The 17,285-nt window shown below is 38.8% G+C and overlaps 1 protein-coding gene and 1 pseudogene across 1 annotated transcript in view; both read right to left on the reverse strand.

Moving 5' to 3' along the window:
- CORIN (corin, serine peptidase) overlaps positions 1-17,285 on the reverse strand; it is a 235,033-nt gene that overhangs the window by 141,963 nt on the left and 75,785 nt on the right. Inside the window, 2 exon segments of the mRNA XM_035714411.2 lie at positions 233-377; positions 379-415. Of these exon segments, the coding sequence (XP_035570304.2) occupies positions 233-377; positions 379-415 (182 nt within the window).
- LOC112652292 (40S ribosomal protein S4, X isoform-like) lies at positions 8,167-8,940 on the reverse strand (annotated as a pseudogene).

The raw sequence follows: 17,285 nt of genomic DNA on the forward strand, positions 1-17,285 counted from the left end.
ATTCGATGAAGAACATTTGGGTTCTTTCCACTTTTTGGTTACTGTAAATATTGCCACCATGAACATTCATGTGTAAGGTTTGTGGGATCTATTTCTTGATCTGGGTGCTGGTTATATGGGTCTGATCGCTTTCATAAGACTTATGAAGTGTACGTTATTTGTATACAACCTTGAATGAATGGGACGCCTCCATAAAAACAATTTTTAAATGAAATGAAACACAGACACCTACATTGCTTTCCTTTTTCTTGTTGAGGTGAGAAGCAAATCCTGCTGGCATTGCTGCTTTCGGTTTGGTTTCTAAACTGGGAGCAGGTGAGGAAATCCGGCCAGGAGGCGTTCACCATCCCCAGGACTGATTCGCAGCCCTCTTTTGCAGGCCTCACAGAAGGACCTACAGGGCAGGAGTCCATGGCTAGAAGAAAAAGAAAAGGTGAAAATTAATGTTTTTACAGACTACTTCTTGATATAACAATGAAGTTAAGTTGACCATCTGTACTGAGGTTATCTTAATTTATCTTAATTTTGACTATGGTCAAAAACTTAAATTTCTACATTAAGTCCTAAAACCAGGATGTCAGCCGCCCTATTATCATGATTCAAGAGGGAATAAGCTAGTTCCATAGCATATCAGCTTACTAGCTCTTGTAAAAGTATTTTACAAGATGATTTTTTTAGTAAACCTATCACCAAAAAAAGCTCTAGTTAATATCAGAGTAAATTAACAGAAATGAAGGTCCCCAAATTGGAAAAGCAGAAGTAGGTCACAAAACAGGTTAATCTCATCTCTTTATCATCCCTTTGAGAAAACAGCATCTCCGAGAGGCAGGTAGAAGGCTGCTCCTTAACCTCCACTGCCTCCCGGGAAAAAAAATAGACGAGTGGCAACTCAGTTGTTATCTACAGTAATAAACCATCTTTGGCTTTTAAGCAGTTATTTATCTTCTTCGATTTCTCTTTTATCTCTGCAAAATAGAAAAAGGCGAACAACTGCTGTTCACAGGTAGAGTCATGATGCCCCCGGAGCCTGCCTTGATTCACCTGCCATGCAATCAAACCCCGCAGGACCGAATGTCCCAGGGCCCGAGGCAGGGACTCGTCGTCCTGCAGGCCCAGCTGGCATTTCCCACGTTGCAGCCACAGAGCCCATCGTCTCCCACCCTGGCTGGTGATACAGCAAAGCCACCTTGAACGGTTTTCAGGGGACTGGGAGAGAAAGTACACTTGTTGGTCAAGGCAAAGTACACACCTCCCGAGTGTAGGGTCACTAGGATGTTGTGCAATCACACCATAGGGATCTGCCACAAACCCCAAGCAATACCTGGTTCAAATCCTCCACTTGAGACAGGCCCAGGAAAGTTCTGGAACGGACTCAAGGTCACACATCTTCTTAATGGTAGAAGCGGGAGGAGAATCCAGGTGTCTGAGCTTTTGGTTCATGTTCGCCCTACCCTTCTCTTGTCTATTTTTATATAAGGACCAAATAATTTGGCTTTAAAAAAAATCCCTTGATTAAAGAAGCACATTAAAATTCTCCACTCCTGCTTCTACGGATTGCAGGGACATAATGAGATACGCCAGCCACCGAGGTACCACAGCACCGATGGAGTATGTGAAAGAAGCTTTGCAGAGGGGTCTCGTTCTATACACAGATATGGAAAGGGGGTACTCGACAGTTACATTCGGATGCAAATGTTGTTGACCGGCCTCCCAGGAATTTGTCTCAAAACTCAGTGTCTTTTGGAATCCTGACATAATTATCTACCTGCTAAATTTGCTAATGAAGATGTGGAAAGAGAGGTTTTGCATTTAGATTAGGTTTGGGATATAAAATTATGACTTGGTCCAGGCAAGTTTCTTGGTGTGAAGAAGACACCTGACTGCCATCAGGAAATACATGGATATTTATAGGACTAAGAAAGTGTCACTTGAATGACATTTTTAAGTCTTATTCCAGAGGGGCACCTGGGTGGCTCTGTCGGTTAAGTGACCCACTCTTGGTTTTGGGCCAGGTCATGATCTCAGGGTCATAGGATTGAGCCCGACGTCAGGCTTGGTGCTTGCTGGATATGAAGCCTGCTTAGGATTCTCTCTCTGTCCTTCCCCTTCCCCCACCACCCTATCACACTCTCTCTCTCTCTCTCTCTCTCTCTCAATAACAAAAAAAAATCTTATCCTGGAGAAGTTAGAGACTATGTTTTCTGAGATAAAATTGAAGGACACAGTTGAGGAATCAGATCATAGGATTCTTATGCAATGGCTTTGCAACACTTTGCTAGGCTCTAAGTGCTTCACATGCATTAACTCATTCATTTCTCATTAAAGCCCTAAGTGATAAGTACCATTACTATCATCCTAAATATACAAAAAAAACAACAACAACAACAACAACAACAAAAAAAACGAAGCACAGGAAAAGTAAGAGACTCAGCCATATTGATCCCAGGACCCACTCAGTTAAACATTCCATTCATGTGAATCCAGACTTCAGGAATGTATGTCCCCAAAGCAGAACTCAAGGTTAGTTCAAAATTTGATACTTCCTATCAGAGATACTGCAGGTTTGGTTCCAGACCACCACAAGAACGTGAATATCACAGTAAAGAAAATCAAATCAATTGTTTGGTTCCCCATTGCATATATAAGTTGTGTTAATAATATGCTACAGCTTATTAAATATGCAATAGCATCATGTCTAAAAAAACAATGTACATACCTTAAGAAATACTTTATTGCTAAAAAATGCTAATCATCTGAGCTTTCAGTGAGTTGTAATCTTTTTGCTGGTAGAGGGTCTCGCCTAGATGTTGGTGGCTGCTGACTGCTCGGGGTGGTGTTGCTGAAGGTCGGGGTGGCTGTGGTAATTGCTTAAAATAAGACAACAATGAAGTTTGCTGCTTCCATTGACTCTCCCTTTCATGAATGATTTCTCTGTAGCAGTGATGCTGTTTGATAGCGTCTGACCCACCGTAGAACTTCCAAAATGGGAGTCAATATTCTCAAACCCTGGTGCTGCCTTATAAACTAAGTTTGTGTAATATTCTGAATCCTTTGCTTTCACTTCAATACATTCTGCAGCATCTGCACCACAAGTAGATCCCATCCTCAAGAAACCATATTCTTTGCTCATCCGTGAGAAGCAACCTCTTATCTGCTCAAGTTTAATCATGAGATTATAGCGGTTTAGGCTCCACTTCTCATTCCAGTTCTCTTGTTATTCCTACCACACTTGTAGTTATTCTCTTCATTGAAGTCTTGACGCCCTCAAAGTCCTCCATGAGGTTTGGAATAAACTTCTTTCAAAATCCTGGTGATGTTAATATTTTGACCTCATCCCATGAATCACAAATGTTCTTCAAGGAATTTGAATGGTTAATCGGCTCCAGAAAGTTTTCAGTTTACTTTGCCCAGATCCATCAAAGGAATCACTACCTATGACAACTATTGTCTTACAAAAGGTATTTCTTAAACAATACGACTTAAAAGTTAAAATTACTCTTTGATCCGTGGGCTGAAAAATGGATGTTGGATCAGCAGGCATGCAAACAACATTAATCTCATTGTCCATCTCCATCAGAGCTCTCGGGTGACCAGGTGCATTGTCAATGAGCAGTAATATTTTGAAAGGAATCTTTTTTTTTTTTTCCTGAGCAGTAGATCTGGCTTAAAATATTCAGTAAATCATGATTGTAAATAGATGTTATCTAGGCTTTGTTGTTCCATTTATAGAGCACAAGCAGAAGAGATTTGGCATAATTCTTAAGGGCCCTAGAGATTTTGGAAAGGTATATTAAACATTGGCTTAGACTTACAGTCAACAACTGCATTAGCCCCTAACGGGAGTGTCAGCTTGTCCTTTGAAGCTTTGAAGCCAGGCCTTGACTTCTCTCTAGCTCTGAAAGTCCTAGATGTGTCTTCTTCCAAGAGGAGGCTGTTTCATCTACATCGAAAATCTGTTGTTCAGTGTAGCCACCTTGATTAGTTGTCTTAGCTACATCGGGGTAACTTGCTGCAGCTTCTACATCAGCACTGGCTGCTTCACCCTGCATTTTTACATTCTAGAGATGGCTTCTTTTCTTAAACCTCTGATAGCTTCAAACTTTTCTTCTGCATGTTTTCCTCTCAGTCTTCACAGAATTGAAGAGAATTAGGGCCTAGCTTTAGGCTTTAGGATTAGGCTTTGGCTTAGGGGGATGTTGCTGCTGGTTTGATCTTCTATCCAGACCACTCAAACTGTCTCCATATCAACACAAGGCTGCTCTGCTTTATTATCATTCATGTGCTCTCTGGAATAGTATTTTTAATTTCCTTAGATCTTTTCCTTTGCATTCACAATTTTGAGTGTTTGGCACAAGAGGCCTAGCACTTGGCCTATTTTAGCTTTTGACACACCTTCCTTACTAAGCTTAATCATTTCTAGTTTTGGTTTAAGGTGAGAAACATGTGATTCTTCCTTTCACCTGAACACTTAGAGGCCATTATAGGGTTATTAATTGGCCTAATTCTAGTATTTTTGTGTCTCAGGTAATAGAGGGGACTGAGGAGAGGGAGGCTGATGGCCAGGGGAACACACAGCCCTTACTGATTAATTTCACCCTCTTATATGACTGCAGCTCATAGCACTCCAAAACAACAACAGTATATCAAACATCACTGATGACAGATTATCATAACAAATATAATACTGATGAACAGGTTTGAAATACTGCAAGAATCACCAATGTGACACAGAGATACGACATGAGTAAATGCTGCTGGCAAAAATGGCACTGATAGACTTGCTTGACACAGGGTGGCCACAGACCTCCAATCTGTAAAAACTGCAACACCCGTGAAGCCCAATAAGTAAAGTGCAATTAAACAGGGCATGCCTGTATGCACTTTCCCTAGTGGACCAACCATATACACAGGGCTGTGTTCTCCCTTCATTCCACTAACTCGTTAACCTGCAATGAATCCTTAGTTGCCAAAGGGGCTAAGGAACATCAGGGAAGAGTGAAGTCATTTCTCCTTCTTTCCCACGCGTGAGACAGCCCATAGTAAAGCTACCAGCAAGCTGGGTTTCTCTTCAGCATTCTTCCTTTGCTTTCTAATCCCTGACCTGGGTCCCTGTTTCTGACACCATCCTGGCCACCCCACTGCAGCACCCCACTTAGACGGCCACCTCCACCAGAGCATTACTGGCTCGGAGACACTTTCCTCCCTTCCTACAATCAAAACTACATTCCCCAAGTGATCAGATCCCAATTAGGCTGCCAAAGAAGAAGAAAGATGAAAATAACAGAGAGTAATTCATAATAACAGATGGACACTTAGCCCTCCCCAAGGCTTTACATCATTAGAATAAGATTGTTTGCTGGAGCGAAGGAATGTCTAATTGATGGAATGCCAGGTGCCATTTATAGGGGAAACATTCATCTAGCATAGTGGGGGTGGGGGGAAAGATCCCTGAGAAGCTGTCTAACACGCAGGGCCCAATTCTCCAAAGAAGTTTCTGGACCTTTCCTCACTTCTGAATCCATATATTTTTGGATGACTCCACATCTTTTCTCAGAATCTTCTATAACAAGAGCAATAAAGTTTTACACAAGTGCCCAGCAGACTATTTTCATGTTCTAAAGCTGAATCTTATCTCAGAAACGGACTGTTAACTGACTCTTACCATGATCATCTTCTGCAGGAAAGCCTAAATCTACCACCATTCTAAAGCTTCCATATGGCCCGTGATGACACTGTCTGATTTTGGGCCAATAGTTCATTCCCACTAAAACTCACACTTTCCTCATTTGAAAAGGGAGAGGTTTGAAGGAGCTGACTTTCTGTGGTCCAATTTTTATCACTAACATTCTGTAAATCAAAACTCATTCTTTAACACAATACTTCTCAGAGGAGCAGTGATAATCCGACCAGCTTTGCTAAATTTCAGAAGGTAACAGACATTTTTTTCTTGAGATTTGTTCTGGGAATATATAGAGACATTAAAACACCATTAGGCCTTCCATTCTAAAAATAGGGTGTAAGAAAAATGTCTAGAGTGTTTCCAAATAGCTCTCTTAAGAGGTGTAACCAACCGAGACCCATAAGCTTCAAATTGCTGGACCAGGACATGTGAAATAGTGATAGAGTATTTATAACAAGCAGCCCTTTCAAACAGTGAGCAAAACGAGGAGCCATTTGTTCTTGCTTCGCATGAAATCCAACTGCCAATGAGGGGTTGAAGTATTTGGCTTTTCATCACATGGAGCAGTGTGGTGAGACAGACCATGCTATTTTGGAACGTGAGTGTCTATATCCAAGCAGCAAGCTGACTGACATCTGAAAACAGTGCTCTGTACAGGGAGATAGTTGAATTTGGCTATCAGAATCTTATTTTAGAACTGGTGATTATTTTAAATTGATGTGTGAAGTGCATTTGGTGGTGTGCAGAAGTCCCTAACGCATTTCAACTAAAGTTCAAGCAGAAAACTGTTACATCATCTCTGTAAATTATTTGTTGAAACAAATACATATAAATAAATATATAAATAATTCTACTATACAGTGAAAGTGAGGCTTCTATGGTATTTTCACTGGGAAGGACATTCTAAAATAATTAACAAAAAAAAGTGGTAGATTTTACCTATATAATTTTTTTTAAAAAATTTAAATTTAAATTCAATTTAGTTAACATAGAGTGTATTATTGGTTTCAGGGGTAGAATTTAGTGATTCGTCATTTGCACCGAACACCCAGTGCTCATCACATCAACGTGCCCTTCTTAATGGCCCCTACTCAATTACCCCTTCCCCCTACCCACCTTCCCTCCAGCAACCCTCAGTTTGTTTCCTACAGTTAAGAGTCTCTCATGATTTGCCTCCCTCTCTGTTTGTATCTTATTTTATTTTTCCTTCCCTTCCCCTATGTTCCTCTGTTTCATTTCTTAAATTCCACATATGAGTGAAAGAAATCATATTGTATTTGTCTTTCTCTGATGGACTTATTTCGATTAGCATAAAACCCTCTAGTTCCATCCACATCACTGCAAATGGCAAGATTTCATTCTTTTTATAGCTGAGTAATATTCCACTATATATACCTACATAATCATTAGCAAATTTATCTACCGAAATTGTTTGCTTTGTTTACAAAAAAATTACAGATTTTTGTTTTCTTTACTGTGCCCTTTGACCAACATCTTCCTATTTCTCCCCAAATTTATATATGTTATCTGCAAAAAAAAGTTCCAATAAAGATATAATGTTAATTACTGAACAAGCTGTGGCCACAAAGGAGACTTATACAGCTATGGATTTTTAAATTTTACAAATCACTCTTTCTAATTTTTGACTTTGACCTACCTTTTGACTTAGAGACAAGTTATAAAAACATTACAGAAAGTTTCCATATATCTTCCATCTAGACTCCCCCAAGGCAAACATCTTATGTAACTACAGTATAATTATCAGGACTAGAACATTAATATTGGTACAATACCTTTAACAAAGAACTCTATCCAAATATACCCAGGATCTCACATCGCATTTAGTTGTCACTTTTTATTTTTGGCAAATAAACTCATTTTTGAATATATTAGAAGAGCTTGGGATTTAAAATTCTTTTACCATTAAAAAAAAGTCTCTGTGGCCGGCAGACTCTAAGATGGTCCCAATGATACCCACCTCCTGATATTCATGCCCTGTGTAAGCCCCTTCCTCCCCTTGAGTGTTGGTCAGCATAGAGACTTGCTTGCAACCAATACAAAATGATGGGATGTCATTTCCATCATTAGGGTACATAAGATTATGACTTCTCTATTGCTAGCAGACTCTCTCCCTTACTGGATTTGATGAAGCAAGTTGGCATATTGCAGAGCTCACATGGCTTAAGAGTAGGGTCAGTCAATAGTCAGCTAGAAACAGACCCTCGGTCCAACAACTTCTGAGAAACTAAAATTCCTCCAACATGATTCAGAAAAGACCCCAGCCCTGGCTTATATCTTGATTGTAGCCATATGACAGACCCTAAAGCAGAGGACCCACATAAGTCATTCCCAGATTGCAGATCCTCAGAAACTATGGGATAATAGATGTGTACTGTTTGCTTTATTTATCTATTTATTTATTTTAATCATGCTGCATTATCTTTAATTAAGTATAAAGACTTCCAATCATGTCATCTAAAGACCTTTTACCCACTGCTCTGTTTGGCCACCAGTCTCTTGTCTCTCTCTTCAGCAATGGTGAGGCAGATATTCTCTCCACAGGGAAGAGAAATCCATGGTTTGTTGCCTTTGCCAACAACAAAAATGTCAGAGAGCCAGGTGGCAAGGCTATTACCATTGGCATCTTTCATGTGAACTACATCAAAAGAATCAGGGTGTCTCTCTGTTGGTAATCACATCAGTTTTCCCAGGTTAGCCCCTTTGGTCATCATACACAGATTAACCAGTGTCAAATTTGATGAAACCAGTAACTTTTCCAGTCTCCAAATCGGTCTGAATGGTGTCATTCACTTTGATGAGGGGATCAGGATAGGAGATGATATGAGCATCATGGGTCACCAGATGAGGAATCCCTCCTTCCCCAAGATCTTGCTCACTTTCCACAACCTATACTTGGTCCCCTTGGGTGTAGTCCAATGAACAGCAAAGGAACCCTTAGTGTCACAGATCAGATGGGAATTCTCCCCAGTTTCACCAATGCTGATATAATCTACTCTGCTGGGTAGGTTTGGATCTTGTCATCAATCTTAATAAAATGCCGTATATGGATCTTCTTTACTTCATCTCCTATTAGGGCATACTTAGGTCTGTTCCTTAAGAAAACGATGAGAGGGAGACATTCTTTCAGTTCAAGGAGACCAGGAGACGGACAAGGAGCAAGCACACCTCATCAGTTTATCCAGGATCCAATGCTTTGGAACTGCTACATGCTTCAGATGCTTCTTGGGACCATGAGCCATGGCTCTGCTAGGCACAAATAGAGCTAGATGTGCATTGTTGTAAGCTGCTAAATTCGTGGTAATTTGCTACACACTAGTGGGTAACTAATATATTTTTCTTTGATATATTACTGGGTCAGACACATGCAACTGAATTAGATGTGGTCATTGATGAGACTCATATAATAATTTTTAAAAAAACATATTCTGAAATTTTCTTTGTTAGGCTGAGCTATTCAGTAGACAATGCTCACAAAGTCATAGTCACAGGCAGCAACCAGAGCTGCAGACCTTAGTCATGAAAAAAATGTTAATGCTGGAAAGGTCTTGCAAGATAACTGACTCCTATTTCCGCCTGGGGAAACCCAAGCCTAAAAGGAGATCTCATAGTTGGATATCATGACTCCAGCCCAGGGCTCCAAAATGTATCACCTAGCTGACCTCTTTTCATAAACATGAGCCACAGGTAACACAGGAATAAGTCCACAACTGACACAAGAGCATGATTTCATCACCACTGCTGGAAAACACAAAAATAAGAGACTCCTTGTTTTCTCTTTGATGGACCAGCAGCATCAATTTCCTATGCCAGCACATTCTGTTGGCCTCAAGAGACCTCATAAGAGATATGGTTTAGATGGGGTATGACAGTAAGAAAGGCATTTCCTTGGTTCCCAGCTTCACCAGACATGAAGATAGAAAAGTGTACAAGAGAATATTTGTATGTCATTGTCCCACATCAGAAGAGAAATAATAAGAAATGTTAGGATATTTTTGGTCACACTGGCCTGAAGCTCTTTAAAAACAAGGACTATGTCTGTCTGATTTTTCACTTGTAATAGCCATGGTTACAGCAGGAAAGAAATGACCCGCTGAAGTAGGATCACTGCAGAGCATTTAATGAAAGGGCCACTTAGCAAAGGTACTGGCCGGGTTTAGCAAAACCAACAAGGAGTAGTGCAGTATTCTGGGACAGGTTCTGTTAGCATCTCAATCTTAAGGAGCAGTTATTGGAACTTAGAGAAAGCCATATGGAGAAGGCTGGTAGGAGCCACAGCCTCTCCTGGTGGGATGCAGCAACCCATGCAATCTGGGAAAGAAAGAAGTAGGGGATGACTACATAACCTCTCTTCCCATACTCTGACGTCATGTTGGTGGTTCCCATTGGCTGAGCCCCACAGGAAGGTAGAAAGTAGCCATTATTGAGACCCCCCCTCCCCGTGGAGAAGAGGGAGGTGGGGGACGGTGGGAAGTGGATATGGAAAAGTAAATGAGAAATAACCAGCATATTGCTGTGTGCTCTGGATCTAGCGAGAGCTCAACAATTACTTGTCAAGGGATAAAACACAGTGCTGTGGGAGTAGATTGTTAAGCTATTATTAGCCTGGAATCTGGTAAGAGTGTTTATAACACAGAAATCAACAAATACTACAAATACTACAAATGATTGATTTGTTTCGGTTTGGTTTGGTTTTTATTTTTCAGGGAGTCAGTTCACTAGCAAACCACTAGATAAAAGTATAAATCACATCATCTCTTACAGAAGAAAAAAATGTTCTTAACTCCTCTGAAAGGGAAAGTACTGTCATGTACTTCTTGAAGCAGATAGACATTATGTCAATATTAGCTCAATGCACCACTACAGCCACCCCTTCTCCTTTGAGATACATGATCTTCTTGGTGGTAATACTAACTACCCGAGTCCGCAAGCCCAAAAACCTTTGCCTCACCCTCAACCTCACCATTCATACGCAATTAGTCAGTAAGTGTTGTTAATTTTACTTCTTAGAATTCCCTAACATAGGCTTAAAATCTCCCCATTTTATACCCGAGTAAAATTAAACTAGTTGTAGTTCCCCTAACATAGGATAGATGTAGGCTGTTACTCTACCTGTAACGCCTTCCTCTTTCAACCTCGCCCACATGGCAAACTTCTAGCTCTCCTCCGAAACCAATTCAGCTGTTACTTCCTCCCCAGGAGTAGCCTTCCCTAATAATGCCAGATGGAAAAGAGTTCTTCTTCCGTCTTTCTGTTACCCCCACACTTTGTAAACTGATCACATTGCACAACAATTTAATTATTTTCACGTCTGGTCCCCCATTATGCTCAGTTCCTTGAAGGCAGAACTGTATCTTATTCATTTCCACATGCCCAGCAACAGACTATGCACCTGGCACATTGTAGGTGCCAATAAATCCTTGCTAAAGGCATAAATAAATTGGAAACACCAACAGATGTCCAGGTCTCCCTCATCTCCTGGTTTCTCATGTCCTCACAGATCTCAGCGAAGTTTCCTTGAGCAACACTCTGCTTAAAATTGCATGTCTTGCCACCACACCCCCACTTTCCCAATGCTCTCCAATTCCTTGCTGGAATTTTTTCCATTGCACATATCACTGTCTGATATGCTACTATTTATTTATTTAGAATTTTTTTTAATTTGTTACCCATTTATTTGCTTATTGCTTATTTTCCTTCAACATAATTAAAGTTCCATAAGGCCAAGGATCTCTTTTGTTTGCAGCTATATGCCTAGTATATACAGTCAGTAAATATTTGTCGAAAAAAATAAATGAATCACATGCAGGGGATGATTCAGTGGCCTGCTTGGAATAAAGCCGTCCATAAATTGGGAGCAGAGCCATCACTACCTAACTCTCAATTTCTATGGATTATCCAAGAGCTCATGCCAGCGCTGCTCATGTGATTTGCTCCCCATTAGGTCAGCAAATTTTACGCGTGCTGTTCAATCTTGAAATAATTCTCATGTAAGAGGAAAATGTCAGTAAAATTGCTACAGATGAAACCTCTACAGATTGAGTGTCTTGCTTATATGCCGATAGTAGGGGGTCGCCCTTAAAATAGAAAAACAAGGAAATACCAGCAAGGATTAAGGATAAACACAGCTTGAATTAAGATGAGTGTGAATAATGTAAAACCACACAACCACCCCTGAAAGGGAATATAAAATTCCACACAACTTATAACCGACACAATCCTGATTCTCATTAATATTTGGCATCCTACCAGGGCTCATGGGATAGAGGATTAACAAGTCACAAAAGAAACTTGCAATTGTTAAATTATTTTTGCAGCTGTTTTGATTTTTGTACATCATGAAATGATGCCTTACATATGGATCTTCAAATGAACGGAATCAGAAGTATTAAATCTAAATTCTAGTCACATCCACATAATACCAATGAATTATTGAGGAGAAAAGTAAACAAATGACTCCTCTGAGCTTGATACAATGTGTGTGCTTGATTCACCATCAGTGATGTGTGTCAGAAGCACACATCTATCTAAAAAGATAGAGCATTGTCAGAAAGAGCTGAGCTGTGGTGACCTGCTTTAAGTCTTTGTAAAATAAAAGTAATACGAGTGATCTGACTATATCTTACCCACACATGGAGCCATTCTGGCTCATAAAATGGAACTTTACTTATCATTTAATACTTTATGTATAATGCCAAAAAAGCAGGGTAGATTAGATTAACTGAGGATGAAACAGAAACAGCCATATAATTCACCATCTTAACAGCCAAGTAGTCAGCACTGGTTTGGTTAAAAAAGCCTGCTGCTTCCAAGTGAGTTGAAAAACTCAGGGAAAAACTCAAAAATGGCTTTTAGAATATTTAGTCGGTAATAACAAAGCTTATATTTATTTGACTACTGACCTATATACATTTTAAAAATTATAAGTATGAAAAAAACGTTAATTCTCTAATGTTTCTATTCATTCCCAAATGTGATACAATAGAGTTCTTGGGACATAAATAAAATCTTGAATAAAATATGTTAGCAGTATATAATTATTCTCCATTTAGAAAAAAATAATAAAATAAGCTTATGCTGACTTTATATGATAAATTGTTTTAAAGCAAGCTATATTTTACAATTAGCTTTTACAATGATTTCAGGGTTGCATTTACATAGGAGATTGGCCCATGCTGTCTTATAAAATAACACACTTAAGAACACAGTAAGCCCTCCAAAATTATATTAGAATCAGATGAATGTTGCTTTCTTATTTATTAAAACATCGTCAGCAAAACTTAATTCAGAAATGGTGTGGCAATACAATGCTGCTCAGTAGTAGAAACTGTGAGTATAAATTGGATGATGGGGGAGAGGCTTTAGAATTCTAGTATAGCAAATATTTCTTAATCATCCCAGTGATAATTTGGGTGCCCATCTTGATTATTCACCTAGAGCCCACTTCAATAATATGGCCATCCCTAGGGATATGAGGGAGTCAGAATAGGAAGCTCGTGTCATCTGTGTAATTGAAATGATAGGAAACTTTTATGGTAACTTTAAAAATGGGAACTGGAGTATGGGCTCATTTTTTCTAGGGAACTCTGCTGCACCTAAAAGGAAGTCTAAGGTATTTGTAAGAAATGAGCAAAATGTGCCTTCCAAAAGGCAATTTTTAATACCACTTGTTTCTTTTAACATTTTTTTCTTTCTCCCTAGGGACTGAAACAAAAATGGGCCTAGAACTTTTATTTGCCTACCAAGATTTTAGCAAAAGCAAAAGCTTAAAAGATGACTATAAAGTGAATGGAAGTTAGCAACATAGCAGAATCCCAATCTTGGTTTATTATCAAAATTTTAGAAGCAAAAACTAGACAAAGACAGCACAAAAGAAGAAAACTACAGGCTCACTCTCTTGATCTAGCTCTCTCTAAAATCAATCAATCAATCAATCAATCAATCTTAAAAAACAACTCAAAATGGATTAAAGACTTAAATGTGAGATCTGAAACCATAAATTTCTAGAAGAAAATATAAGTAGTAATTTCTTTGTTATTGGCCTTAGAAACATTTTCCTTGATACGTCTCCTCTGGCAAGGGAAACAAAAGCAAAACTAAACTATTGAGACTCTAACAAAATAAAAAGCTTTTGCACAGTGAAAGAAACTATCAATAAAACAAAAAGGGAGAAGATAATGAATGGGAGAGGATATTTGTAAGTGATATACCTCATAAGAGGTTAATATCCAAAATATATAAAGAACTTATACAATTCAACACCAAGAAAAAAAAAATCTAATTAAAGAATGGGGAGAGGACCTGAATATGTATTTTTCCAAAGAGACATACAGATGGCCAGCAGACACATGAAACACGATGCTTGACATGACTCATCAAGGTTAAAAGGTGGGAAAAATGAGGGAAAAAAAAAATGCAAATCTTGCATCTCTAAAAGAAGTGATGAAGCTTATACTAACCCTCCCAGAAAATCACATATCATTGTTGACTATTATATAAATAATAGTTAAGTTGCTATTCATGGAGAAGTTACTCTGTGCCATATAGTGTAGACCAGGCATGGGCATTTTATATAAATTATTCTGTTTAACACAAACAAACACAGCTTGTGAAGGAGGTATTACCACTCTCATTCTAGTGATGAGTAAACTGCAGGTCAGTAAGGCTAACTAAAACGCCCAAGGTCTTATAAAAAAGAGACATTGGCAATTCCTGGGTCAGTTGGCAATTTGGCAGAGCTACAATTTGAATCAGGTCTCATCTCCCCTCAAACTTTCAAGTGCTTTCTCTGTAGTTGCCAGGTTAAACTTTCTGATTTCCAATGAACAGACTTATTTGGGAAAAAAAGCATAGCATTGTTGAAGAAGCTCCTTTGAAGAAACTCATTTGATCTCTATCACAATCCCACAGGGATTAAGTACACTACAGAAAATTTTCCTAGAGTTCTTAGGTTTGAAATAGAATCTTTAATCTCAAGGAATCTAGCTAAATAAAGAATTTTTATTTCATCCCCACAGATATTAAGAATTTCTGTGAAGGACCTAGTGACAAATCAATAGTCCAGAGAGAAAAAAAATCAATAGCAAACATGTCAAGTTTTTAATGTTAAGGATTCATCTCGTGAGCACAAAGTATTATAAGATGTGAGTGGGGTGACTGTCACCCCACATCAGCAGATCTCCTGGGTGTCTTCTAGAAGCAAAATTGGACCTTTGAAGCCACACTGACCCCCCCTTCAGCTTTGAAATGTTATAGATGGGTGTGAGGGATAACTACACATCAAAAGCATGTGTATGCAATGCCTGTTTTCGCTTCCAAACAGAGATCTTCATTGTATTTATCAAAAAAAGCCATCCAGAAACAACTGATTCTCCTGGCCCAGGAATTGTGGATTTCTCTTTAGTTCTTGCTCATATTTTTAAGCTACTCCTTCTAACCCATATATGTTTATGGCTATCCAAATTGTTTATCAGTGAAATCTCTGTAGTCTGAGATAAGTTTCGTTGAATCCATTTAAGTTATATACCACTTCAATTAGCTTGTGTTACACATATTTATTAACAGCAAGCCTAGCCTAAATAGAAACTTAAAGCTCATTGTTCTATAATGTAGTTAATGAGCATATGAAGCCTCAAAGGGGAAAGGTTAAAAACCATACAATTTACACATCCCACTAGATCTTTTTAAACTAAATTTTATTTTATTTTTTTTCTAAATTTTAAATATTACTAAATAGCTCTCTTATCTGGAATGGAATATAAGCAATTTTCCATTATTTGAATAGTTAGAGAAAATTAGTATAGTGGATGATCCAAAATAGTGAAATATAAGAAAACTATATTTGAACTATTTTCTACAATACATCTTACCTTTACTAACTTATTTGCTTATTAAATTTAGTTTGCAGTTTCCACGCACACACTCACTGATACCAGGAAGCCCTGGTTTGAAAGAATAATTATAAAATTAAACATAATAATACATGTAATAATAAAAAAATAGGATAAGTCCCCAAAATATACCTGAAAGGTGACTATAAATTATAAGCACCATAACAAAAAATGAAAAACATTCCCACGAGAGCATTTTTCAGGATGAACCAGGTCAAGAGAAAAACAAATTTTATTTAAGAAGAAAAACTTTTTTGCAAAGGAGATTTGACTATTATCTCCATTTTACAGATGAGAAGGCTGAGACATGTGGCTCCTTGGCCTGCCTTCCTGGCCACTACTGTGTGTTAAATGGGGGGGGCGGGAGGGGGGGCCAAAATGATGTGTCCGTGTTCTAACTTCTGGAATCTGTTAATATTACCTTATTTGGGGAAAAAGGTCTTCTTTGTGAGCATAGTTAAATTAAGAACCTTAGGATGAGGGATCCCAGGGTGGCGCAGCGGTTTAGCGCCTGCCTTTGGCCGGGGGCACGATCCTGGAGACCCGGGATCGAGTCCCACCTCAGGCTCCCGGTGCATGGAGCCTACTTCTCCCTCTGCCTGTGTCTCTGCCTCTCTCTCTCTCTCTCTCTCTCTCTCTGTGTGTGACTATCATAAATTAAAAAAAAAAAAAACCTTAGGATGATGGGATCATCTTGGGCTACCTGGACCGATGACAAGTGTCCTCACAAGAGGAGAGAGATGCACAGAGAAGGCTACGTGAAGATGGGGGGAGAGTCTGGAGTGCTGTGGCCACAGGTCAGGGAAAACCTGAAACCAGCAGAAGCTGGAATAGGAACAGAATGATTTCTCCCCCCTCCAAATCCCCAGAGAGAGCAGGGCCCTGTCAGATTTTAGACTTCCAGTTTCTAGAACTGTGAGAGAACTGTCTAAGCCACCCAGCTTGTAGTAATTTGTTACAGCAGCTCTAGAAAAATATTGCAACCACCATGTTATACTGCCACTGTTTCTCTCTTGTTACCATGAAAACATACTCTGCAGATGATTCTTTCTAGTAAAATGCTTTTCTGCAAGCACTATCTGCACATAGTTCTTTACTTCTACAATCAGGAATCTACTGTTTCTATTCTACCCAAGTTTTATTCTGTGGCAATGCAGACTGGCCCCCATTTAAATGATAAATGCCTTCGTCCTGTTCAAAACATACTTTACACACTACTTAAATTAGTACAAATAACATGGAGCCTAATCGCACTTGAAAACGAATTTCATTCTGACATTGTTATTCTGAAAACTCTCTAACATTTAAATTCAGAAAATAAGTGATGCTTTATGTGATTATGTATTTAACACTTGCTTTGAAGAAAATGTTTTAAATGGATGCTTAGTAAATTTAAAATATTCTATAACATATACTTTCATCAATTTACTCTTATTGGAAATTATTATTTCAATATAATAATGAAATACTGAAATTGTGTCGTTTCAATAAGGCGAGGGTGGTCATAAAGTACAAAATTCCAGTTATAGAATCAATAATTCATGGAGATGTAATATACAGCATCGTGACTAGAGTTAATAATATTGTATTGCATATTCAAAAGTTGCTAAGAGAGTTGATTTTAAAAGTTCTCACTATAAGTGGATCCCTGGGTGGCTCAGTGGCTTAGCGCCTGCCTTTGACCCAGGGTGTGATCC

The sequence above is a fragment of the Canis lupus genome, chromosome 13 (assembly GCF_003254725.2).
Source record: "Canis lupus dingo isolate Sandy chromosome 13, ASM325472v2, whole genome shotgun sequence".
NCBI lineage: Eukaryota > Metazoa > Chordata > Mammalia > Carnivora > Canidae > Canis > Canis lupus.